Consider the following 26,287-nt stretch of genomic DNA (forward strand, 5'->3'; position numbering starts at 1 on the left):
TCTGTGCTGATGTAATGGTGACTACAGGATACTCAATGGAACTGGATGACCTGTAATGCAATACTTTTCCTCGCTTGCTGGGTAATGACTGCTTTGCAGATTTACTGCCAAAGCCTTGAAATGTAGTAAGCTGAATGGGAAGTGCCATAATTCACTGGCAAATAAGTGCAGAGTTGTGGATTGATTTTGACCAGGTATTGCTGAGAAAGCTTAATGGTTGATATTAGGCCTGTCTGTATGAGCTAGAAAGCATTTATTTTTAAAAGGACAATTAGAAACAGAAACAGGATTTTGTTGTTGCTAATAGTGATTTTATCGTTACTCGAACTGGTAGTCTACTGGATAATTTGTTTTAATGTCCTGTTTATTTTCCAGCCATTTGCAGTGCATCCACTGATACATCATTAGAGCTTAAGCCTGCAATACTGTTGTAGATCTGCAATAGTCTGACTATATCAAACTGGTACAGCCTTTGCAATCGGGCATTGATATTTCAATGTTTTCTTTGTCCACAGGAGGGTTCTGGATCTCTCAAAGACAACATGAGTAAGGGGAACAGCTTTTTGGGTGCAGGCAGGCCCTCCATGCTCCAAATCCACAATGGAGGTGTGGGGGGGCTCAGAGATCGGATACCCGATGCCTGCTTCCCCAAACAGGAGAAATGGGAAATGGAGAACGGGATATCCAGAGAACCTTCATCTTGCAGGGTGGAAAATAGCTCCCATAGTCGAAACCTAAGCTCTCCCCTGGAAAATGGATTCTTGCCTGGCCGGGAAGAGCAGAACTTGGAAAAAGACCGGGATGACTGCTTGATGACGCCACATAAGAAACGTGGGAGAAGGAAACTGGAAAGGCCAACAAAATGTGAGTTTTTGTTTGAAATTGTTGTCTTTTGATCAACTGTTTGTTGATATTTGAAAGAAAAGACATAATATGACTAGAGCAGGATGTGGAGTAATGTGTTGTGATTGTAATCAGAATCAGAATTCCTTTATTAATCCCAGGGGGAAATTGCTTTTGTTACAGCCACAGAACACATCACAAATAAAAGAATAAAGATGTTCACAATAATAAAAATAAACAATAAATAAGTATATAATTTAGTAAAAGACTGTTTAAAACAGGAATGTGCTATCAGACTGAGTGCTTTGGTGCTAGAGTTAGAAACAATGGAGCCAAAAACAATGACATTCATTGTGCTAAAGAGAGAGCATGAAAAGTGCAGCAACGCAAAGGTGTGTTTCTTCAGGTAATTTATTTACTGTTGATTTATGGAATGCAATGCATGTTGTGTGTCACTTCTATTTAGGTATAAAATTAGACTGCTTTCTAAATTTACACAGAGCCAATCGTTCATAAGTTAATAATCGACAATGCCATTGGATTTTGCTGCAAAGGAAAAACAGTGGATTTCAGCATCATCAAAAATGTAAATTTATGCTTAATTTAACGTAAAAAAATATGCATCTATTCATACTTTCATTAGAGATCTATCAGTTGAGAAAGGATGTTGTCTGCAATGCAGTACATATATGACAAAGATGAAAGATCAGCCATTTAACATTTCAACCTTAAATAATTTAATAACCTATGTAGTGCACACATCTTCTATATCTGAAGATATTTTTATGTTTCAAATCCAACACGTGCTACGATAATCTCAACAAAGCTCATCACACACACAACCATTCTGTCCAACCACAGATCAAAGCTAGTAATCTTGAGTGATATAATGAGATTAACAATATGACCTAATGCTGCATTTGAAGATATTTCGATGTGCTGAACTCTGTTGAACTCAAGTTTGGAATTTTAAGCTCAGAAATGCCAAGTTCTAAGTTGCAGCATTACGTGTTTCTCAGTCAGCTCGCTTTTTGATTGGCTAGATTCAGTTCCACGTCACAAATCACAGGGTCATACACACACAATGAGTTTTGGTCATAAATATTGAACAGGTTGAATGCCGGCCTTGACCTGTTTCAGAGTCAATTATCAGGACAAATTCACTCTTAACACCTAATGCTACAGGATAATCTTATCGGATAACCTAAACAAATACATAAAACAATCTCGCATTTGCCGTCTGTGCTCGGAAAGGGGGGCTATGGGGACAAAAACAGCTCGATTGTCCCTGTAACCAATCTGCCACTGGATGCTTTGAGCGATGAGCTTAAGTATATAAATGAGATGTTAAGCTAATAATGAAAATGGGCTGTTTTTAATTGAATATATTGAAAGATGTATGACCAGGTTATGCATGTTTCAGGATGTGGGAAATGGTTTACAAGGTCATTTGATGATTTATATTTTTTAATCTTTTACCGTAACTTACGTTCAAGCTTTTTTAGCCTTGACCATGTATTTTGGTTTATGGAACAGCAAAGTTAATGTAAGTGTAGGAGACACACAGTTTATTAACATGTGAACTCTATAATGTATGTCCTATTGGAGATCTCTATCTCTAACTATTAGCATTCATCCATCCATCCATCCATCCATCCATTCAAGAGTTCAAATTCATTGATTAATGTATCACTTCTAGCCATGTATTCCTAGCATCTCTACACTCTAGACCAGAAACAAATCTGTTGTAAACAATTTAAAGGTCCAATATTATACTATTTTTCACCCATCTCCATTTGTTCTATGAACCCCAACAACATAGTATTTGAGGTTTGTTTTCCCAAACTTGCCTGTTTTCTGGAGTTTTAGCCCTTTGAAAAGTGACTTTCTGAGCAATTCTAAAAATGGGCTGATTTGCGGCCTACTTATGCATAATCATGAGTAGGCGTGTCTGTAGACGCTATCCACACACTCTTGTTATTGTTTTCAGCCAAAAAACTGCACATTACAGTAAAACACATGGATATTCAAGCGACTATTGTGATTGTGAGTCAGAATAACAGTTGTTTCTTGAAGTATGTGTGCCGCGCACCAGCAGTAGCTGTTTGCAGAGCCAGAGCAGCAGCAGCAGCAGAGGAGTTCAAACATTTCAAACGTTTATCGGAGCTGCTTAGTCACTTTCTTGTCATCATCTCATCTAGTGATTACTGGAATAGTTAATTCAAGGTGATAGTCCACTGTTTTGTCCAACCGCTACATCGCATTGCGTCACAAAGACGTCAGATCTCAAAGGCGAAACGAGGAAGAGTTCCCGGCGCGTGACGTCACAGGACGGGGAAAATCTAACTCGCCCCTTTGGAGCTGACTTTTTACAAGGTGGAATAACAAGGGAGGGAGGAAACAGAACTTTTTCAACTTTGGCCCTTTGGCCATCTTGAACCATGACAGAGGGGCATGGCTGAATTTGAACCGTAAATCCCATCCCCTACTCTGATAATCCCTCCCAGTCTCCTCCTCTCTAGAAGTGCATGAAATTGCGCATGAGAGCTGAATGTGCACTACCGGTAAAACGTGTTGCCACGCAAAAGGATGCACACAAAATATAGGAAAATGGAACATTAGAATTATCTGTCTAGAAGGAAAACAGCCACTTGCGCGTCCAAAGTAAGTCCAAGACTGAAAACAAGTTTGCACCGTGCACACGCTTCACTATATATCGCGGAAGCCAATGAGGAGACTCCTTCGTGGGATCTGCTCACCCCTCCTTTCTCTAAATCCTGTGGTTGAAGCTGGAGGGGGTGACGCCAAGATTTTGTCTTCCGGGGTTTTATTAACTAAAATAATTCATTATAAGGCACAGACAGCACGCAGACATACAATCATTTCAGAAATTATTACTTTTACGATGTACTATATGATGCTAATAAGAGCCTTTTTTTAAATTAAAGAAAATAATTTGAGTACTCCAGCTTTAAGACTACCTAAAATAAATACGGAAAAGTTCTGAATGGGCCTGAAAGAAGCTAATTGTCTAAATAGGCACACAGTCTGGAATAGCTTTCTCCCTCTCTCTAATTTTTATCTCGGCCCATCTCACACAAGTTCTGACCTTGAGGGGTAGTTAAGTCACTAAATTAAAAGGAAGGAGAGACTTGTCTCCCAGCAACAAGCTTCTCTCAGTTGTAACTATCACTGGATCAGGAACCCACCATGTATTGGTATTTAAAGGCCTTGTTAAACACAGTCCTCCTCATTTGTCCGTTCAGGATACTTTACCTCACTGATAAAGGAAAACCTTGCAGCACAGAAGCTGCATATAATTCTTCAGAAAATTAGCTCAACTGTTATAGACCACACAAGCTAACCCTCCCTCCCCCATCCATCCATCCATCCATCCATCCATCCATCCATCCAAGAGCCTTGGCCACCCATGAGCTCGTCACTGGTTCACCTCTTTCGTTGCTCAGTCCAATTTTGATAAATGGTGGCCACTTCAGACCAGGAACTCTTACAAGAGCTGCATTTAAGAAAATGATTCATTGCCATCGTCTAGTAATTACAAAAAAATTGGCCCTTTAAAGAATCACTCAAATCTTCATGCTTGTCAATTTTTCTTGCTATTAATAGCTCCTATCTAAGACTAACTGTAATTATGGGCTGGTTATTACTGTAGTTTCCATTTCACACTATTGTGTGCCCCCAGGCAAAGTCCTAAATTATTTTGTCATTATGTTGTTACTTGTTAGGGCACATACTGTATATAACATGTACAGTATGTATAGTATTAGTAATAAGTCATGATTCATTTGCATTTTATTTCTGCCTTCTATCTTTTCAAGTGCTCTAGGTACCGTATGACAGGATTTAAACCAATGTATTGATAATCATAATAATAATAATAACAAAAATAGTGATGATTAGAATAATTATAATAATCAGTATCTATCGTTAAATAGAAAAGGACGGTGTTACGGAAGCAAACATTTTTGTTATAGGATGTTTATTATGAATGTCAATATAAGAAGTATAAAAACAGAGCATTTCCTCAAATTTCAACAAATAGTTAGGGGTGCAGTAAATTATTGTTTTAGTTATCGATTAATATGTCCAATTTAACTAATTTATTTCACAAAAACATTGCGGAATCCAACAAAATAAACTCACATGATCTTTTGAATAGGCATTACTTGAATAAAGACATAATAAGTAACATTTCTTAAATAAACACAATTACAGTGTTTAACTAAATGGTGCATTTATATCCAAATTGAGGTAAAACAAAACTTTTTCCCAAAGTTCAACAATGTTCAACTGTATCACTTTAGTCAGTTTATTCAACAAATTGTTTTCAGACCTACAGATAATACCAGGATGTCAGATTAAGAAACACTTTTGTTGGTGGCAGAAGGTAAATACATGAAGGTCTGGAAAAAAATTGAAATAATATGAGATCAGCAATAACTACGGATAAAACAAAAATTGTCTCTTTTTTCCCCCGTCCATATATTTTTAGATGTTCCGCTCCTTTAGCTGTAGCAGCACAAAATGTGTTTCTTCCTTCGTCCTAAAGTGCATTTTCTGCTTCTTGCCTTGCAGAATGCCATGCCTGATTCCTATCAAGTTAACTTGTCATGCGCAATTAGCTCTATTTTTAATCGCATCATCTGTGTGTTTTAATCAAGCAATGGATTATCTGGTTCCAGCTGAGCTAACCTCTTTACATGCATTTAAAGATCCAGTTACTATCGGATTAAGCCATTTATTTAGGGTTTTCTTCAGCTGCATGTAAATGCCGAGTGTGGCCTCTGCTTGAGTTTTAGATTTATTAACTGCATGTCATAATTTAATTAGTACTGAATTAGTAAGAACATGATTTAAAGTGAAAGGATCTCAGGTTCATGCATGCAAAGGGCACAGAAAGGTTTGCTACTGCAGTTTTAGAGAAAGACATGGCGCTGACTGACAAGCTATACCCTCTGTGGGCAGAAGGAGCAAGCTCCTCTTTCAAACCCGATGACCTTGGCAGTGTGCATGCCTCACCGATTAGTTATACATTCACTTTGTGGTGAAGACAAGTGGACCAGGAGAGAGGGATTGTAAGTTTATAAAGAGGGGGGTTGGGGATGTGGGGGGCTCAGCTACACATGGAACCAACATGAAGAGGCAGCTAAGAGAGCAGGCTATTGTTAGAGTCTGTCTGTAGGGTGCTTCACTGACGAGCCTGGTTAGGTCGTGCAGAGAACACGCCATCGCAATTTATCCTTAACCTTTTGGTGCTCAAGTGTTAGCATAGTGCTTGTGCTCCATCAGCACATTGTAGTGTTTACTCAGGCACTCCTAATTTAGGACGGAGCTGACGGGGCTCGTGCAAACTTAGATTTTTAAACAGGTGATTACATCATTGGAACGACAATGTGTGGGTTCAAGCTTGTGTTATGTGCCTGATTTTGGCTTTTTTTTTGTATAATTGCCTGCTGCTTCTGTAAACTGAAAGAAGACCCATAAATCTCTAGCTTCATGATCCATGGATAACCTCTCACTGCTCGGCTGAACGCAGGCAAACAAAGCTGTTTCAAGAATGAATAACATGCCGCCTCTTCCTAAATAATGGCAAAGTTCATGGGAAATCCTAGCCAGGGCTTTCATTGTGTTGGTCATTGTTAATTTCATCATCTAAAAATTTTAGTCATAGTTTTTGTCCACTACCATTTTTTAGGTGAGAAAAACTAGACTATGACTAATTTAAGAAAATTACACAATAACAACAATAATAGTCATATTTTCATCAACTAATAAAAACAAAACTATATTTGCGTCACTTGGGTTGAAATTTAATCAGAACTCGTGATCATGTGGTCTTACACACTGGCTACATCAAATTCCTCTGTTTGCGTTTACAGTTATTAATACCATTCAATAGCAGATTGATAAAAAAAATAATTGAATCTTTAAAAATGTGTCAAAATTAACACTGGTGTTGATTCCAGGGATCATTTTAATTTCTAGTTGTTTCAATTTCCTTTTGCCCTTACTGTTGGTGCTTTGCGACGAGCTTTTGGTTTGGCTCCGACCTCCATGCTTGTGGTTGTTTTTCTTTCTTTGCAAAATATTTGTCTTTCCAAAAAAAGGACTTTCAGCATCCTGTGTAGCAAAATATCTTTTTCACCTTACTTTGGTTTCAACTTTTGGTTGTCTTTGAATACGCTACTCCTAACCACCCAGTGTAGAAATAAAGAAAGACAAATCTTACTGAATTTCAAAAAAGTTATCTTAGATTGAATAGGGGCTGAGATGAATTAGCATTAGGACTCACAGGTTTTCCTGAACTTGTAATACACCACAAACCTATGCATACACGACAGGCTTGAACAGAAAAGAAAACACATTTGGAGAAGCAAACGGAGACCTTTGAGTCTTAGGAGATTGGCATGGCAATGTAGGAGTCCTGAGCCAAAGACCTGAAAGTGTATGTTGTTACCTTTAGTACTCCATGTCAGCATGAGAGAGGGGTGTGTGTGCTAATGGTTGCCAGCTGTGTTTCTAGTTTGGGGAGATGTCAGGTCAGGACTGCAAATTTTGCCAAAGAAAACCTGGCCACTCTCCACCTTCACTCCTGAATCTCTGGGTTGCATCAAACCATCATGTGGACCTGAACACATAATGTCCTACGATCCTGGAGGTTTTCGAACTGCGAACATGTGCTATATAGCTTATAGTGGTTTCACTCATATGAGGAGTATAATTGTTAAATACTTGACATGCTAAGTTGACGAATGAGAGCTGCTGAAGGTTTACATAGAAGAGAGTAAAGCAGTGCCACTTCCCATTAGTCATTAATGTTTCAGGCCATTGATCGTGTTACCGTATTCTTTCTAGATGTGGAGCACAAAGAAGAGGATGCGAGTGACACAGTCAAGACTGAGGTAAGATGTCTACTCTTTAGTGACTTGTTTGCCAAGTTGATGTAACTTGTAAAGTGTCCGTGACACTTTTCAGGGCTGTGGTTCGTTAGCTTTTGTGGTGGATAGAAAATAAATGGAAATGTTTTTTCTCATCCAAAAACTTGTTCAGATGTTTTTGCATTAATATGGAGATTATTGGTCAGTCCCCTACGATTGCAAGGGCATATTTTTATATTTAGCCGTGTTACAGACTCTTGGTGACACCTACTGTAAAGGGAATGTTTTATATGTTGATAGTTTTCTTATATGTAGTGCTATAAATAAGTACTTTAGTTTTTTCCACGCTTCCATATGTCAGATCATCTGACTAACGCTACTTTTTAGATGAAGGTAGCTTTAATCATTTGAATCAATTATGCATTTTATTTAAGGGGAAATTATATTCATAAGAATCTGGCCTGTTTGGTGGCAGGAAATGTGATCAAATATTGGTAATAGGCTTTGGATTCTATCGAAGAAATGTAGCTAGCTCTTCAAATTAGAATTGCGTGAATTAAGTCACAATGGAGGTCTAAAGTGTAGACTTTAACATGGTCAATTATTTTTTAAAGAAGTGAGCTTTGTGATGTTCTTCCATTCCGTGACCCACTGCATTGTGATTGAGCTCAGGGTTACACCCTGATAGCCCTGGTAATGTCCTCCAGTAGGGTTCCATTATTACAGCAACACTTGCTTAAGCAGTAAAGTAGCACCATCACAAATGAAATTCCATTTACTTCACAAAATACTTTCTCGATACTTTTTGAGAATAAAAGTCATTTTTTTCGAAGTCTCGTTCATATTGTTGAATAATGAACCTTGGCCTTAAATGCAGCTCCTGAGTACATAGTTGGTGTTGTTGTTGATGGAATCTTGGAGTAAGTTTGCATTATTGGCTTCTCCTGAAAAGGTACTCTTCTATGTTAGCTCTTACCTGACCCAAAACCTTAAAAAAGGCTTTTTTCCTTCAACTTTCTGACAAGGCTTCAACTTCACATCTGCATAACTTCAGCAGAGCCTTCCAGTATTGGTCATTCTCATTTGCGTTTTCACTAGGAAATTCAGCCTTTTCTAGTTCCCTTTGTCACTGTCTTTTCTACAATGTGAATGTCTTAACTCTAATGTCTCTTATGTCTCTCTAACATTGTTTCTTTGTCTTTTTGTCTGTCATTTTTGAACAGTGTTAATGTCTGCACACACAGCATTATTGTTGATGGATAAAGTCCAAAAGTAGCCCCTCCCACCTCAAACACACCCATACTGTTTTCAAATATTTCAAACAATTTCTCACCTCTTCCTTATCATTCACCAAATTAGCATATTTTAGCTGAATAGTAATAAGTGAGCAGGGAACTGAGCTGCATCTCTGTTCACCATGTGCACTGAAGTGAGCATGGATTTAGATATGTCTGGCAGCACAAGATCTTCTGGCCAGAATGGACTGCACAGAGAAATAGTTTAAATTGCTTTTGGTGTGAGAAAATGAGCACCTCTTACTTAACCTCTTACTCTTACTTAACAAGATTTTCCAGGATTTCTTTACAAACGAGTTTAAATCTCAAAGGAATTTTCCTGGTCAAATAAAGATTGAATAGAATCTAAAAGCCCTGGCCGTTTATCAAGTAGCGTTAGAGTGCAAAATATCCCCAATGTCAAGAATAAGTTAAAGAAATTGGAAAAATCAGTATATGGCAGTATCCATTCTCACACATAAAAAAGAGGAACCACTGTAATACTATTGTTATACATTAGCCCATTAGCTACAATAGTAACTTCTGGTGTAGCACAATGACATCAATAGGCTAACCTAATTGCGGCATCATACACCTACTTAAAATCATATTTGAAATCCCTGATACATCTTACCAGAAATGTTGCAACATATAAATTCCTTCTGAAAAACATGAAAGATTTTAATTGCTGTACTTGAATAACTAACAAAACTACACTGATAATTACCTTTACTGCCCCATTTTAGTCTGGAAATTGTGGGTCGATGTCTGTTTTCAATCAAAAATGCTTTAATTCTGACACACTTGTGAAAGAAATGGTACCTAGTGTTGTATGAACTTGAAATATCAAATACACTTGGGAGATTCTTGTAACATGTTGGTTTTTTGCCAGAGAACTTTGGTTAGATATTGTGTCTCCAGCTGTTTACCTGCACCATATGGCACACCAACATGTGAGTCAAGATATATTTAGAAATCAGGGCTCTCCATTGCCTTCCAGGCAAACTAGCCCCCTTTTAAAACTTAAACCAGCTTCACCAGCTATCAGTTAAAGTTCCCAGTAATCTACACATTCAAATGCTGTTTTCTAAAAGCAAAAGAAAGAATAATAAGAAGAAAGAAATAGCTAACTTTGTTTCTTAATACCTTAAACAGGCAGGTCGAGGCAGGCTTCGTGGGGGAGTTGGTTGGGAGATCAGCCTTCGACAGAGGCCCATGCCCAGAGTAACCTTCCAGGCTGGGGACCCTTATTACATTAGCAAGCGGACCAGAGAGGAGTGGCTGGCCAAGTGGAAAATGGAGGTGAGTACTCAGCCACCTCAGACTGCAGGGTGTTGACAGACAGGGGTCGAAGGCAGAACTCACAGTGCATTCATGACCAAGTGTATTTGATGGGTCACTTTATATTTCATGAAGGTACCATTTATTTCTGCTATATTGAAAGCCTTGTGCTCATTTGTCTCTCGTGTTTGTCTTTGTCTTCCTGTTTTTGTCTGGAAAAGAAATCAGTGTGGTTATTAACATGATTCTTAGATAAAAGTGCGAGATACATTTTAATTTGCATTACTGTGACTACTTTTCAAATTCTGAGGCTGAGGTAACCCAAGTGTAGATAAAAAGGTTGCGGTAATGCAAACTCCAGAAACACATCGTTTTTTCCATTGCCTGCTTAATAATGTGATGTGGATTTTTAAAACGGAACAAAGGCATTTGTGATAAAACACTTTCATTTTTGTAGTTGATGTTTTGAAACTATTACATGTGGAATTCTGCCCTTATAGGTTGTATTATCATCAATGGACATCCAGACATTCCATAATGTAGTACTCCTCCACATCAGTAGGTGGCAGTATGAAGCTGTCTGGAGCTCTCTCGTTCCAGCCGCTTCCTAGAATATATAAAGCAGGTGTGATTAATCACATGCACTACACCTGTGATTAATCACCCACATGATCCCTCTCTGAATCCCCTCCCCCCTTTTCTGCCATGCACCCATCACGGGTACTTTGTAAAATGTTTAGATATATCATTCCTTTCTCATATCACAAGGTGAGCCAAAGATCACGACAAGTTAGAAAAAAAACATAATTTGGAGATTTATCTGACCATCACAATTTGTCTTTTGAGAAACTGACTTAAATGTTTGAATTCTTTCTTCTCACACATGAACTTTAGGGACAAGGTGTTCACCCAAGCCTGAACTTGCGCTTGTGTTGCTAGCTAAATTAGTGGCTGCTACAAGATGTCAAGATATAAAGATTCTCATTCCTCAGATTATACACCATCTTAATCTGTCTTCAGTGGCTCCACGCCTTTTTGTCTCGCAAGCACTGTGAGCTTTCCTGCTTAAACCCTTGCTTGTGTTAATGGATGTTTATGTTAGTCAGCATGTTTCCTTGAACCTGTTCTTTGCCTCACTGGACTTTATTTATTCAGCTTATCTGAGTTTTGGCTTTATTTGCATTGTGCCGCAATTTGTTTATTAGGAAAGTAACTTGTTAATATTTCTTACCATTCTTGTAAAGTGCTTACCCGTATATGCCTCCAGTGGAATGTGTGCCCCAGTTTGGAAATCACTGTAGTGAAGCTAACGCTTATCAAAATATATTCAACGTTGCATTTAAATGTTTTTTTTTAATCATTGTGTATTAAACATTATTTTTCAACTCTTTTTTTTAATAGATATTAAAATGCTTATGCGTCTGAACTCTCCAACTTACCGTTAGTTTTAGTCAAGCAGCTCTTGTTGTAATATTATGATGCGGTGTATATACATCTGTTGCTCAATAGTCCGTTTCTGTCTCTGCTGTGTTGGACTGCTGCCCCCCCACCCCCACTCCATTATCCTTAGTTGAGGGTCATAAAAGTGTCTTCAAGAAGGAATAATTGCCAAATTAGTGGGACATGTTGGGGTCCTGCAAAGAAAATGTTGTGAAATGTGGCTATTTTCAGACAGAGGTGGATCTCTAGAGAACAGGGCGATGCACAGAGATTGGATTAAAGAAGATGTGTATGATGCAGATTTGGATTTTGCTGATGTTTATCTGGATTATAGTAAGCTTTGATTAAAGTTACTAGAGAACTGATTGTTTTTTGCCGTGAAAATCCAGTCCTTGTAAATCCAATGCGAGTGCTTCATCTATCTATAAATACAAGGATGGTCTGTGTGTGTGCGGAGCGAATATCTCCCCGACGTGGTGCCTGTTCGACCTGAAACTTTGTCAACGGCTTCCAAATACCCAGAGTTTGTGCATCTGTTATTTTGGAGTAATTTGGTCATTTCTAAATGTTTATTTTAATTTTATTTCACTTCTGGACGGCACGGCAAGTGAAACCTATTCAGCTTTTGACCTCAGAGTGTGAGGGGGGGCGCTAGCACACCATCTATATCTATTTCACTGCACATCTCACTTCCGGTCCATGCAAGAGCTCCTGTGGACTTCTCTTTTGAGGAAAAAGACTTTTTTACTGTTCCTTATTTGGTGATGACGTTTCAAAATGTTTTTTTTTCACGTTAGTTTGACCGTACGCTATTTAAACCGGACAGATCTCACCTGGAAGTTATTGACAGCAATGGCTGCTGTGTTGAAAGCTGCACATTTCTTTGTAGCGCGTGTGTGAGAGAGAACCAACGGAGGTTGAGGATTTTAGTCTTAGGTAGAGAGTCTCACACACACACACACAAACACACACACACACACACACACACACACGTCGATCAGGTGCACTTCACTATCGATCACCGTTTACGTGACAAGCGTACAGGTATGTTAGTGTTGAGTGTATAACAAACCACCATTTAGTCCGGTTACAGTCTGTGTCACGACACCCGTCCATAGCGTGGTAGTGACTGTAGTGTTACGCTCTGAGACAGATCTAAGTGTTTACATGTTACGTAGACGGTGCTACATAATGAAGGTAACGACACACCTGCCACTACACCTAACTACTGAAAATAGATACTTTTAGTGAAAGTTAGGCAGGTACACGTGGATGGACTGGTGCGCATGAATTTAGAAAGAATTCACCCCCCCCCCCCAAACAAACACACACACACCAAACGACAACAAAAATATGAAAATGACTCAAAATACACAAAACTAAATGTTTATACAAAAAATACACAAAAGACAACAAAAATGCAAAAAACTACACTAAAAAAATATACTAAATGACTCCAAAATCACACTACAAATGCAACAAAAAACATAATAAAATGCACAAATGACTTAGAACAAAAAACTGAACAATATTTATACAGGAAGTACACAAAACAACAACAGAAATGTACAAAAAGGCTCCAAAAACACACAGAATTACTCCAAAAAACATATATTATAGAAATATACACCAAACGACAACAAAAATATGAAAATGACTCAATATACACAAAACTAAATATTTATACAAAAAATTCACTAAAATGACAACAGAAATGCACAAAACTACACAAAAATAATAATAAAAAACAAAAATACACAAAATGACTCCAGATTCACACTACAATGGCGACAAAAAACAATAATTATACAAAAAATGCACAAAAATACAATGGAAAGATACAAAAATACACAATAACTCCAAAAAACATACATCAAAAAAAATACACCAAACGAAAAAAATATAAAAATGAGTAAAAAAAACCAACACATTCATCATGCGCATGTCTCATAGAATTAAACCAGGGAAATTGCATACACTATTTTACTTTGCAGCTGCAAATATACCCCTTCATAATGCTACAGAGTATGTTATTATTAGGCCCATAATTGACAACTCTACTTATGCGCCCACTATATGAATACATACTTCCGACGGGCACTGTACTAGTTCACATGAAAGGTGCAATGGTCGGGCAGCAGGGCCCCAATGGTGGCTGAAGCTGTCTACCTTTTTCTCCAGGTTCTCCCCCTCCCTTTGTATATGCCTTGTCTTACAGTGGACTTTACCATTTTCCCTCCCCCCTTTCTTTTCTTGACCCTCCCCCAGCTATGGAAAGGAACTCTGTGCTATAGATATGAGCATGAAGATGAGGTTTTGCCGCAAATTTCTAGCCCTGCTTGCAAGACAGCCTCTTGGCTCGCTGCCAGCCTTTTGCAAGTCCTCTCTAGCCAACCAGAATTCCTAATGGAAATCACCTGACCCTGAAATCCCAGACAAAGAAATGTTAGGTCCTTTTTTTGGTGATCTGTTTTACCACGAGAGTGGGGGGTGAAGTCCCACACTGGATTATGAGAGTAGCACGCTGGCATGTACGGGTATGTGCACCGCATTGTTTGTATGAGGGGGTAGTGTGCAAGGCAGTCCTCTTACAGTCAGAGGAATTATGCTGACTTAACAAGAGAGTAGTTGTGGACCATCGGCTCTGCACGGCTTAAAGGAAAACCGTCTCTTTAAAAAAGGAAAGGGGATCACACTTAAGTCGGGTTTGCAAAAAAAAGTTGCTGGCATGGAAAAAGTATTTTTTTCCGAGGGGTGAACACGGGCTGAAAGTATTTCCTGTTTTGTTGCAGCACATGGAAATGTCAGATTAGTATCCAGTGTCTATAGGTGAAACGCTGTTTTTGGTCTTCAACTTGACTTTACAAGGCTGATGTTGTCATGTAGGCCACAATGGCCGCTTCCTTTTGTGTGTTCAGCTCTGTTTAATCTCAGCCGGTGTCAAACATAGTTCCAAATACCTGAAAAGCAACAGTTAATTAGCAAGATCATTTGGTAGCAATTGAGGATTTAAGGAGAACTCAGCTCTTTTGGAATCCAAATCAAAAGGCCAGACTTTTGATTAGATCTTTGTTAAACTGTGTTAATTATTGCCTTTTTTGCTAAATATTATCAATATGTTATTACATACAGGTTGTTTTTTTTAGAAACTATTTCTACTGCCTTACTACAGATTTCTAATCAGTCAGAATATGAAAGAAAACCAAATTGTTTTGATAATCTTTGATCAAAGCTTTGATTCATGGTCTTCTCAGTCTTGCGGCTTAATCTTCATTGATTTGTGTCACTATTGTGTCATTTGTATAGGAGGAACCACTCGATATGTGTTTACTTGTTTAGGTTTAAGTTTATTCCTGACATGTTAATAATACATGTTAATGTCACATCACAATATCAAAATATCATAAAAAAAGACAAATTGCAAAACATCATAAAGTGTTTTGATCATTATCCAAAAAGGAATAATAGGATTATGGAGTTGGAACCAATAGAAGCACAACAGGATTTTGCCCATCAATCTTTTCTTGAGTTTCTTGACAGATGAACTTTCTTTTTCTTTTTCTTTTCTTTCTTGAACTAAAATCACTTTTAGCTTCAATGTGAAGCCATTTTTAGTTTCAGAAATTGTTTGGTATTGAGTCAACAGGAGACTTTAGCCTTAGTGGAAGGAAACAACACTGCAATAATGCTTCTGATACCTCTCAGTATGTAAAACTTAGTAGACCTGAGTCTTTGCACGTAGAAAAGGTCTCAGTTGTCTGATTCATCAACCAGTTACAAAAAGCAGTCCCTGCTGTGTTTCTTCTGCCTGTTGCACACGAGACAAGACTGCACTCAAAGGTCGGACTTCTTTATTCTTCTGTTCTTTCAAAGACTTAACGTCATACTGACTGAGGGGGTAATGTTTAGTGACAGTTTATTTCATCACTTTCTAATCAGACAACTCTTGAATATTTGACTGCTTTTTCTGCATTCTTGATTTTATTTGCAAACGTTTGCTCTTGTTGGGGTTTGACATCTTATGAATCTACAAAGCTGTACTTTTAAATCTTTGACACTATGAGGGAGCAGTGTTGGTTTTGATTTAGGTTTTCGTCATAAAATGACAGTTAGACAGTTAGTTAGAACTTAGTTTTACTCGTCACTAGGACTATTTCACTTATAGCCTAGTTGTAGTCACCGAAATGATACTAAGTTGTTAAGGTTTTGTTTATTTAGCCACGGCCAGAAATAACTCATAAGGACACACAAAAGCAATCAGTAGATGCTTCTCTTATGAAATAACTCATAGGGATCCATCAAAGCAATCACCTCTGAGGAAGACTGACAGTTGGCAGTCATGTCAGGAGATCAAATTTTCTGAAAAGAAATGTGTCTGATTAAATGAAACCTTAACATATTTCAAAAAAGAAGTCAAAAGGAACTTTCTGGAATAAGAGTTTATGTATTTTTTAAAGATTCAATTAGCATTGTTTAACCTGATATGGGAGGGTATTAATGTTTGTAAATACACACAGCCAGATGTGATGTGATCAATGCGTGAGACCCATGTGATCACATGGGTTCTGATTGGATTTCATCCTGTGTGACGAAATTATAGTTTAGTTTGTATTAGTCAACGAAAATTTGATTCAATTTTGATTTATTTTTTGTTGACATGTATTATTTTATTGTCACTTAGTCAACAAAGTTAACACTGTGAGGCATCAGCATTTTAATAAAATAAAAAAATAATCCCATTACTTCATCTACCTTTATTTAACATGACTTCATTGTTGATGAGTTTGACTGGCCAGGAGAGTTTCAATCATCTATTCTGGAAGCTTATGTTACTTTTGTTCTGCCTCTGCTCTCACTGTTGGTGCATTACACCACACAGCCTCAAAGTCAGATTAACCCACATTGCTCCCCTCACATGTCTTTTTTACTCCCTGTCACAGCGCTGCAGAGCTTCTGCTAACATAGTCACAATGGCAATTTAACATGTATGTATTTACAACAACAGTAGTCCTGTTGTCATTTTGGGTGTTTGTGTTCAGTGTAGCGTGACATCAGATATAAGGTGGTGCTTTTTCAGAGCTGTCAATGACGAGCGGGTGAGTTTTAATGATGAAGGCCGCATTGTGTCTCCTTTACCTTCTTCTTTTCTTTCCTTTTTTTTTTTTTTTTTCTCCCTTTCGACTGGAAGAGCCTGTCGCGCTAGTGGAGCTGCACACACACTGTGAGGCCCCCAAAAGGAGGGCATTTACAACTGGGAAACAGTCCAAAGACAAATATCTGCTTCTTATAGCCACTGTAGGCTCGTCAGCCACCCCCACCCACCCCACCCCTCACTTGCATTCTCATTGGCTATGAGGAAACAGGCTGACCTTAAATACTGCTTCAAGTGCTCAGAAAACAATAGTTGTCACTGTTTACAGATTTCTTTAGAGGGCCTAGGTTACATTTATAAAGTTAGCTTTTGTGGATTAACGTCCGTTAAGTATCCAACCCTGGTGTTCTTTTGCATGAGCTAAGAGGACTTCCACATGTGGACAGTGTCTTTGAAGATCCACATGGCCCTGTAGTGTATTTATATTGATACTGTGAAGTATTGCTTTTTATCGAAGAGCACATGTTTTTACTCTTGTGCAGTTAAAACCCCTCCCCACACCGTCTAGGCACCACCTCCCCTTAAAGGCGCCATTGTTTACAAGTCACACTAGGAGGAAAAAGGAGAATCGGCCCATTCGCTCTCTCACACCCTCACCCTCTTTTCTTTTTCCCCTTTCCTCACTCACACTTACGCCCACTTTGGCTCTCTACTTTTCTGTCATGTGTGAGGGATGAGAACCTGAGAAAGTCGGTAGGAAAGTAAGCACAGCTGTGCTGCAGTCCTCTCTAACATGGAACCTATAGTGTGTCCAACGTGTGATTACATACGGGGCTTTGTGTGTGTTTGCGTAAAGAAAAAAGAGAGGAGAGGAAAGTGCACTGCATGACATATCATGCGTGTTTTTTGAGAGAGCGAGAAATCAGAATGCGTGCAGCTGTTGGGGGATTTACTTTGACAGGTTTGAGCTTCATCTCCTCCTCTGTGATTGAGCTAACAGTGAAGTGTCATGCTGCAAAACCCAGTGAACCTGCAGCTCTGTCACTATAGAGTTACTGTACACAGTGATGTGGCTCACAAGATGTACAAAGGATTCAACTCTCATTGTGTATTTGAACAGCAGTGGTTTGGGTTGTGGAGCTGCTGTAAGTACGTGTAGTGCATCAGATTTGTGAGAATGTGTGCATAACCAGTACTATTAGTGAGTGACAGCTTTGAGTCATTTGGTGGATTGATGTGAGCTGCAATTGTTTCCAATGAGTTGCATTTTGTGAAAGCACTCTGTAATAGTGTATTTATTCAGTTAACCCTTGGTACATTTAAAATTCTTAGGTTGTCATTGTGCTTAATGACAGAAACACATTCTTGCCTAGAACTGAGAACATTCCCCAGATGTCTGTGCACCGACCAGTGGAACCCCCGCTGTAATTCTCACCCTTGGTAGTCTGACTAGTGCTCCTACTCGAGCGGATGTACTTTTTGAACAGCCCGGGGCTTTGCGGGGGTGGGGTTTACATAGTCAATGTCTGATTGGTTGAAGAATCATCAGCCAACCCAGTTAACTCCCGACCACTGATCACCATTTCATTCATTCATTGTCTTTGGTGCGTTTTGGCTGTTAACACTCTTTGTAAATTATTTTGATGGGCAATGAGGTTCACGCGCTTCTTGCTTTTTCTTCTGTTGAGAAGAGCTTCAGTGGGACCTACCTGGGTTAGGCATACGCGCTGATCTGAAAATGCCTGATGGCCCTAGGGATTCGCACTTGGAAAATCAGGTGGGGGGAAAAACTTGTGAAGCTGAAACAGGACTACATAAAAACCAAAGACCAGAACAGCTAAAGCGGCCAGCCTCCATCCTGTTCTAAGCTGTGTGAAGGTGAGATGTTGGACCCCGAGCTTTGTTTTCTTTTTGGAAGACTAACATAAAAAAATTTATGCACCAAGATATCCTAAAGTTTTGGAAAAATAGCTAATGCTGAACACTTTTAACACTGTAAATCATTGCCGATCTTTTAAATCATTAATTCTTTTTAAAGCCTGAAAAAAATTGCTTCCTAAGAACTTCCACAGAACTTATTTTATGGTTTTGATGATGATATCTGAGCACAAGTTTGTTACAACATAAACACAGATATGAGGCTTTGTTTTTGTTTTTGTTTTTTTTCAAACATATAATGAGGAAGATCGAGAAAACTGTCCAGTTATATCCTGACAGTTTGCTAAATGAAAAATGTACGGTAGAAGGTTGGGAACCAAAGTAACTGGGTCGGATAAACAGAACAATAAATTATCAGCACATAAATTTACAAGACTTTCAAAATTACCAAACTGTACACCATGAATACTTGGGTAAATCCTGATTCCTATTGCAAGAGGTTCTAAAGCTATATTAAGAAGGAGAGGAGAAAGAGGATTTCCCTGCCTCACACCATGTTGCACTTCAAAAGACTGAGATTTATCCATGTTAGTGAGAATTGAAGAAACAGGATTATAATATATTATTTAAACCCATTTTATAAAGTTCACTCTGAACCCAAATTGTTTTAGTGTCTCAAACATATATGGCCATTCAATCTGATCAAATGTCTTTTGGACATCAAGGGCTATAACAGTGGCTTGTGTATACTTTTTGTGGTGTGAGTACTGAGTGTTTAAAAGCAGATGGACATTACTGAATGAGAATCTACCGGTGATGAAACCAGTTTGCTCACAATGTATAATTTTTCCTTTTTTTTAAACAAATGTTTGCCTCATACAGGGAACTGTGAAGCCTCTTATTTTTAATTGAGTTGGTTACCATTCGCAACATGAGAGGAACTATTCTTTTCCGCAACGCCTTATAATATGCTTTGTAGGTCTCTTCCAATGTTGGAAGCATACTGTACTCTCAATATCCTTAAGTCGACAGTCAAGTTCGCGTTTTTAGACGATTCAAATGACATAATATGGCCCCTTAATACAATTTTATAGGCCTCCCACAGTGTAGGGTCAGATACCTCCCCATTATCATTGGTGGCAAGAAACTCATCCATATTAGCAGTCATATCGTTAACAAATGAATTATCCTGGAGGAGGAGAGGATTGAACCGCCAGCTGAACTTTAGTTTAGACAGGATATTCTTGAACTGAAGTGAGACTGGGCTATGATCAGATATCATGTGTTGAGTTCACAAGACTGGGTAGTAATTCAGAAGAAATGAAAAAATAGTCAATCCTAGTGTAGGACTTGTGGACATGGGAGTAAAACTAGAAATCTTTACTAGTAGGATGTTGTAAACGCCAGACATCAGCCATATTCCTTGCATTAATTAAATCATTAGGCATTTGCACTGAGGCTATGGCAGAAGGAGGTTTTGTTGACGACCTGTCCAAGAATGGGTCTAAATAGTAAGTAAAATCACCTCCAATGATGACATTGGGACAGGAGGCTGGTATCATACCAAATGCGTGGACCAAAAAAGTAGGATTGTCTATATTTGGGGCATAGATATTAAGCATTATTATTGGAAGGGAATTTACGTATATGACCTGAAATCATAAGGTATCTACCATATGGGTTTGCTGTCATAGAATCAAGGCAAAATGGAATATATTTATAAAGAAGAATAGGACCCCTTTTGCTTTGCGATTAAAAGGAGCTTTGAAAACCTGAGAAATCAAATTAGCTCTTAATCTGCATTGTTTATTTGGTCCAATGTGAGTTTTTTGAAGAAAAATTATGTCTGGCTTCAAGGATTTGAGATGTGAGAAGACAAGACCCCTTTTAATTACATGACCCAAACCTTTGACGTTCCATGAGACAAAAGTTAAATTATCATTAATGCTGCTATGTGCACTGCTATAACTCCTGAGATAAAGACACTTTGGTATCCATCCAAAACAACACACAATACAGTTAAACACAACACATAGTAACCATAGACAGAGGTGTAAAACGGCACCTTTAAACCACCCAGTGAACATACTCCCTACCAGCCCACCCGCACTCATGCTTCCCCAAACAAAGCACTGACGACTCTCTACGCTAAACGCACATCTAGTCACTAGCTCCCAGAAGAGCAGTGATTAGACAAAAAACACTATAAAAGCAAGCTCAACTCCGCTGCCAATTTCTGCAAATTAAACTTAAACAAATTGACACTCTCATATCACCTATATCCCCTTTGAAGGCAAAACATTTACATACAGATATGGATAACCCATTATACACAGAGTGGTATTACACATTTTAGGATGTGTTTTTTAAGTCAGTGTTCAGAAATACCATTGCCTCACTCGAGGTAGTAAAAACTTTGAAGTGGCCGTTGTGTTTAACACAAAGCTTTGCCGGGAAGAGGAGACTGTGCTCCACCTTAAGCTCCCAAAGACCGGCCAGGAGCTTGTTGAATTCACGTTGGCAGTCTGGGAAAAAGGGCACCTTAATTGTTGCCTTTATACTCCAGCTCCTTCATTCTCCCGATAGAAATGGACCCGGGTGATGATGACGTGGAACTTGGCTCCCTCCGGGGGTGGCGGTCGCAGGATCCGAGGATTGGAAGTTATCTTCTCCAAAAAACTTCAGGATAAGAAACAAACTCTGTAGGTTTACCTCCTTCTTCTCGTTGTTGCGACGTTGTCTAGCTTGAGTTTGAGTGCGTTGTTTTCATCTTTGAGGCTAGAAACTACCTTTTCCAAACTGCTTATGCAGTTATCCTGCTCCGACAGCTGCACTTCAATAGATTCCAGCTTCTCTAACATTTTGGATTGACAGCTTTGTACTGCCTGAAGAGTCTGTTCCAGCTTATTGAACCTCTCGTTTATGTGTTGCAGGATCTTATCTGAAACTTTCTCCCATATTACTACTTAAGTAAAGATGGTTTTTACATTACATTATATCATATTATATGGTAATTTATAACGGTAGAAGTGCTTGATATGTCATTAAACAACTAGACCTAATTTAACTAAGTTAAATTTTAATAATATTTCATTAAATAGAACACAAACTCCCCAATAAAAGGATGAAACTTCAGGCAGAACCAGACTCAGAAGTGTAGACGATGTAGAAGGAAACCAGAGCAACAGTGTATGTTCACGATGGGAGAGGAGGTTTAATCGCTGGCATAGAGATTATATAGGAATTTTGTCACACTTCTACACTATTACAGGGTTTTTTAGGTACATCTGTTATATCCATGTACTCTTGGAGGTTTCTATTCTTAACAGTCTTCAAGACCTTCACTGTTTGTTCAATGATAGTCCCTTAGGGTCAAATTATTTGCAATAATCTTATTCCGCTCTTTTTCCAAGTCATGTTCAATGTTTTCAAAATGTTTTTTCACTTGAACCAGGGATGTCTGAAATGCAGTCTTTTCCTTATCAGCCAGGCTCTTCTCCTTGTGGAGAACTAATGCAATGGTTTACTCTTTTTGTCTAATTTTCAACTAAATGTTCTTACGAAAGTTCTTCCACTAAACTGGATTTCCCTTACTAGGTTTGTTTCTCCTTTGAGGCTTGTTAGGATTGGACCAGTGACAGTTTGAGTTTGGCACTTTACTCCCTCTGTTTGTTAATGAGATAAGTAGTCTCATTTTGCTTATCGAGCTATCTGTGCCCGTATTTACGAAGCTTCTCAGAGTCCTCTCAGAGAGCTCCTAACTTAGCCTACAAATTCGTAGCAAGGAATCTTAGCTTAAAAGTGATTCAGGAACTTTCTGAGAGTCTGAGAGCAACTCTGAGCAAGGAGTTGACATAAACATTTTATCGTAGTGAGGAGGTGTGGTTGACCCTGTTGCTGGGTATGATGCAATCTGCTAAAAGCTGTGATTGGTTGTTAAAGAAAGGGGAAAAAACACTCTGTGTAAAATCAATGGATCATACTTGGACTGCATTGATAAACGTGTATTCATGACGATTATTATATAAATTACCTATTGAAATTAACTGTCCACGTTGGTAATTTTACCACTGTATGTATTTGATAATGGAGGAGCAGACACAGCTGTCAGTGATTACTGTGATTGCTGGCCCTTATAATCAGTGCATCATTCCCTCTCATGTGTGGCAAAGATTACAGCATACAGAGAAGGGAGTGAACAAATCGCGCAGCAATACAAGGCTGTTATTACGTTACGCTGAGTGAGAAAAGTCAGAATCAGAGTAGTTTTATTGCCAGTTTAAAACAATACAACACAAATTGGTGGATGGTGTGAAAAAACTAAAACAAACCAGAAACACTATAATAATAATAATAATAATAATAATAATAATATTAATAATAAAAGTAAATATAAGCCGGTTGCGTTTTATTAAATCACTGTCGTTAAACATACAGAGAATATATTGTCGCCCTCTCTGTTTCTGTCTGTTTAAGACACTTTTAGGCTTCTGAAAAGTCATCCTCACTAATCATAACAGTTTTTTTTTACCTTAGAAGCTTTGTTAGGGCCTAAGATGCTTTGTGAATTACTTTTATCCTAACAAGAAAAATTTCTAAGAGTGACATCACTAAGAGCTACTTTTAGCCTCAGGATGCTTTGTGAATACATGCAATGGTCTGCTCTTCTTCCCACTGGATCGGCTTCTTTTTTTTTCATCATGCTGGGACTGGACCATAGACTGTTGGACTGTTGGAGTTTGGCAATAAGTCAAGAAGGGAAAGATGTACCTTTTCTAGTACTCAATAAATGGTTTCTGTCTTCTGACCCCCTTGGGTCTGTTTCTCTTTTAGTTTTTTTTTCTCATCTGAACCAATGACTGTTTGAGACTGGCAGTTTCCTCCTGCCGTTGGCCAAAGGAGGCACTGGTGTCCTTTTTTCTACTCAATAAAACTATCATGTCTTAACTCTAGCTCCTATTGGGTCTGTTTGTTTTTAAGATGTTCTCTTACTTGGACCAGTGAAGATCTGAGGTGGGTGAAGTCTTCCTTCTTCAGCCCCATCTCTTATAGTAAAGGGACCTTTTCTTTTTCCACTGAGAAAATGTTTTCATCCTCACTATCCAAGCATTGAGCCTCTGTAACAGCCCCTGTGGTGTGTTATCTTGTACAATCTAGAGACTCAGATTAAGATAACATGTATATTTCTGGATGGCAGTAGGAGTCCTGAGATCCACACACATGCAGAGATAACATGTAAACTCCACACAGAAAGAACCCCCTACATCATGGTGCTACCTGCTCTGTTTAGCTTCTCACCTTTTCTGTTCACTGGTTTTGTTTCAGGCAGAGAAAAAAGCTAAAGTGATGTCAGTGATGAGTGCGATGAAAGACCACAAGAAGAGTGAAATTGAAATGGAGAAAGAAGAGGTCTCACTACTCCAGCACTCACAGCCTTTAAATCATCATCATCATCGTCCTCCTCCTCCTCCTCCTCCTCATTATCAGCAGCAGCAGCTACAGACACATGCTCAGTCTCAGCCTCAGTATCAACAGCAATCACAGCCATCACTGCTGCAGCAAAAGCAACAGCAGCAACATCAGCAGCAGCAACAACCTACTGACCCAGCTTCCCCTACTGTGGCCACAACACCTGAACCCGTCCCTGTTGGAGGAGACAAAACGTCCCCCAACTCGGCAGAAACTGAGCCAGAGTATGAGGTAAGAATACTTGGTTTGTCTGTTTTCAGGTGGCAACATGCAGTGGTTGTCCTCTGGGTGCCTTTTTAATTCTTTTATTCTCTTTTCTAACTGTTGAATTAAAGAAAATTAAAACCAAAAACATATCCCCAAAAAGATAGTGTAAATCTTTTTACTGTTCTTGATGCTCAACACAAAAGCGGATCATGTGTCATCACTTTAGTTGCAGGACGGTCGTGGTTTTGGCATCGGTGAGCTGGTTTGGGGGAAGCTGCGAGGGTTCTCGTGGTGGCCCGGCCGCATTGTATCCTGGTGGATGACGGGACGGAGCAGAGCTGCTGAGGGAACCAGATGGGTCATGTGGTTTGGAGATGGAAAATTCTCCGTGGTGAGTGTTAAGAGCCAACATTAATAAAGTTAAGAAGTGATTTTATTCGCTCTATTTGGAACAGCCTTCCATATATAGCAACACAAACAACACTACTGTGAGATTTTGTGGGTTTGTTCAGCCATGTCGTTACTCTCCAACTTTATAAAACCGTAGTTAATAAACCCCAGACACTATTTATCTCAACAGCTGGATTTTTATAACACGTAAAGTAAACAACATTCTAATTTTATGTGTGTTTTCACAGGTCTGTGTGGAGAAGCTCATGCCTTTGAGTTCCTTTAATATCGCCTTTCACCAACCAACCTATAACAAGCAGCCCATGTACAGGAAAGCCATCTACGAAGTCTTACAGGTCAGCATATTTATTTTTTAACATATGTTTTATTCAGAGGAGATGTACATACTCTAAACCAGGGATGGGTAACATTTATCACTAGGGGGACCACAAAGATGCCACATTATCAACATTCATGTCAGCATTTAGAGTAAAGACCAATCTGAGGATTAACACAGGAAAGATCAAGGGTTTTTAAACTATATTTCTGTTGTTTTGTGTATTTTTGGAGTCATTGTGTGTAATTGTTTCTCATTTTTTTTGTTTTTGTGTATATTTTTGTTATTTTTGTTTATTTTGGTAGTCGTTTTATGTATTTTTCTGTAATTTTTTTGTTGTACTTTTGTGTATTTTTATCATCCTTCCGTGTTGTTAGTTGGGATACAGATGAGAAATGAGAAAACCAAGGCTGGAAACCGAAACTTCGAAATAATTTATTTATCCAGTTATTAGTACAATTTCAAAACTAAAATTAAAGCTTTGCAGTTGCCTTATTGAATATTAATGCTTTAAAGAATAAATCAATTACCAAATACTAAGATGTTTATTTAGCACTGCCATTCCAACGATGGAGAATATAAAATATAATAAGGAGACATGTTGGCCCGTATCCAGACAAGCACGTGCTTACCGCGGGGTTTTTCTTGCACCATTACTACATCCTGTTTTGGCCGGGTTGTTTTGGTGAAAAGATCGTTTTGGCCGAAAATCTGAAAATTCACTTTTCTTTACTTTTGGGCCATTTTCGGTGGCAGATTTTTTGGTTCATCGCTAGTTTTTATGTAATTTTGTAATTTTTTTGTAATTTTTGGTGTATTCCAGTTATCGTTTTGTATATTGTTTTTTTGTGTATTTTTTAAAACGTTTGATGTGTTTTTTGAGTAATTTTGTGTATTATGTATCTTTACACTGTATCAGTATTTTTTTTTTTTTTACAGTATTCCTTCCTTCCTTAGTTTGCATGTGTCATGCTGTGTTTGAAATGTTTGTGCAGGTGGCTAGCAGCCGGGCAGGAAAAGCCTTCATGTCCTGCCCTGACAGTGACGAGACTGAAACCTCCAAATCAGTGGAAATGCTGAATAAGCAGATGATTGAGTGGGCTATGACAGGGTTTTTACCAACTGGAACAAAAGGCTTGGAGCCACCAGAGGGTAAGATCAAACTGACATTACGGTT

The 26,287-nt window shown here is 38.6% G+C and overlaps 1 protein-coding gene across 5 annotated transcripts in view; it reads left to right on the forward strand.

Moving 5' to 3' along the window:
• LOC114456081 (DNA (cytosine-5)-methyltransferase 3A-like) overlaps positions 1 to 26,287 on the forward strand; it is a 52,035-nt gene that overhangs the window by 13,812 nt on the left and 11,936 nt on the right. For 3 of the 5 annotated variants that reach the window (XR_003672786.1, XM_028437605.1, XM_028437606.1), the window contains exons 4-10: positions 516 to 864; positions 7,720 to 7,766; positions 10,172 to 10,318; positions 24,033 to 24,407; positions 24,610 to 24,774; positions 25,022 to 25,129; positions 26,106 to 26,262. Coding sequence is in view for 4 of the 5 variants with exons in the window: in XM_028437605.1 (XP_028293406.1) it covers positions 516 to 864; positions 7,720 to 7,766; positions 10,172 to 10,318; positions 24,033 to 24,407; positions 24,610 to 24,774; positions 25,022 to 25,129; positions 26,106 to 26,262 (1,348 nt within the window). In the remaining variant the exon portion in view is untranslated. The remainder of the gene's footprint in view (positions 1 to 515; positions 865 to 7,719; positions 7,767 to 10,171; positions 10,319 to 24,032; positions 24,408 to 24,609; positions 24,775 to 25,021; positions 25,130 to 26,105; positions 26,263 to 26,287) is intronic. The other 2 variants (XM_028437607.1, XM_028437608.1) reach the window with 1 other exon arrangement.

This window comes from Gouania willdenowi, chromosome 22 (assembly GCF_900634775.1).
Source record: "Gouania willdenowi chromosome 22, fGouWil2.1, whole genome shotgun sequence".
Lineage (NCBI taxonomy): Eukaryota > Metazoa > Chordata > Actinopteri > Blenniiformes > Gobiesocidae > Gouania > Gouania willdenowi.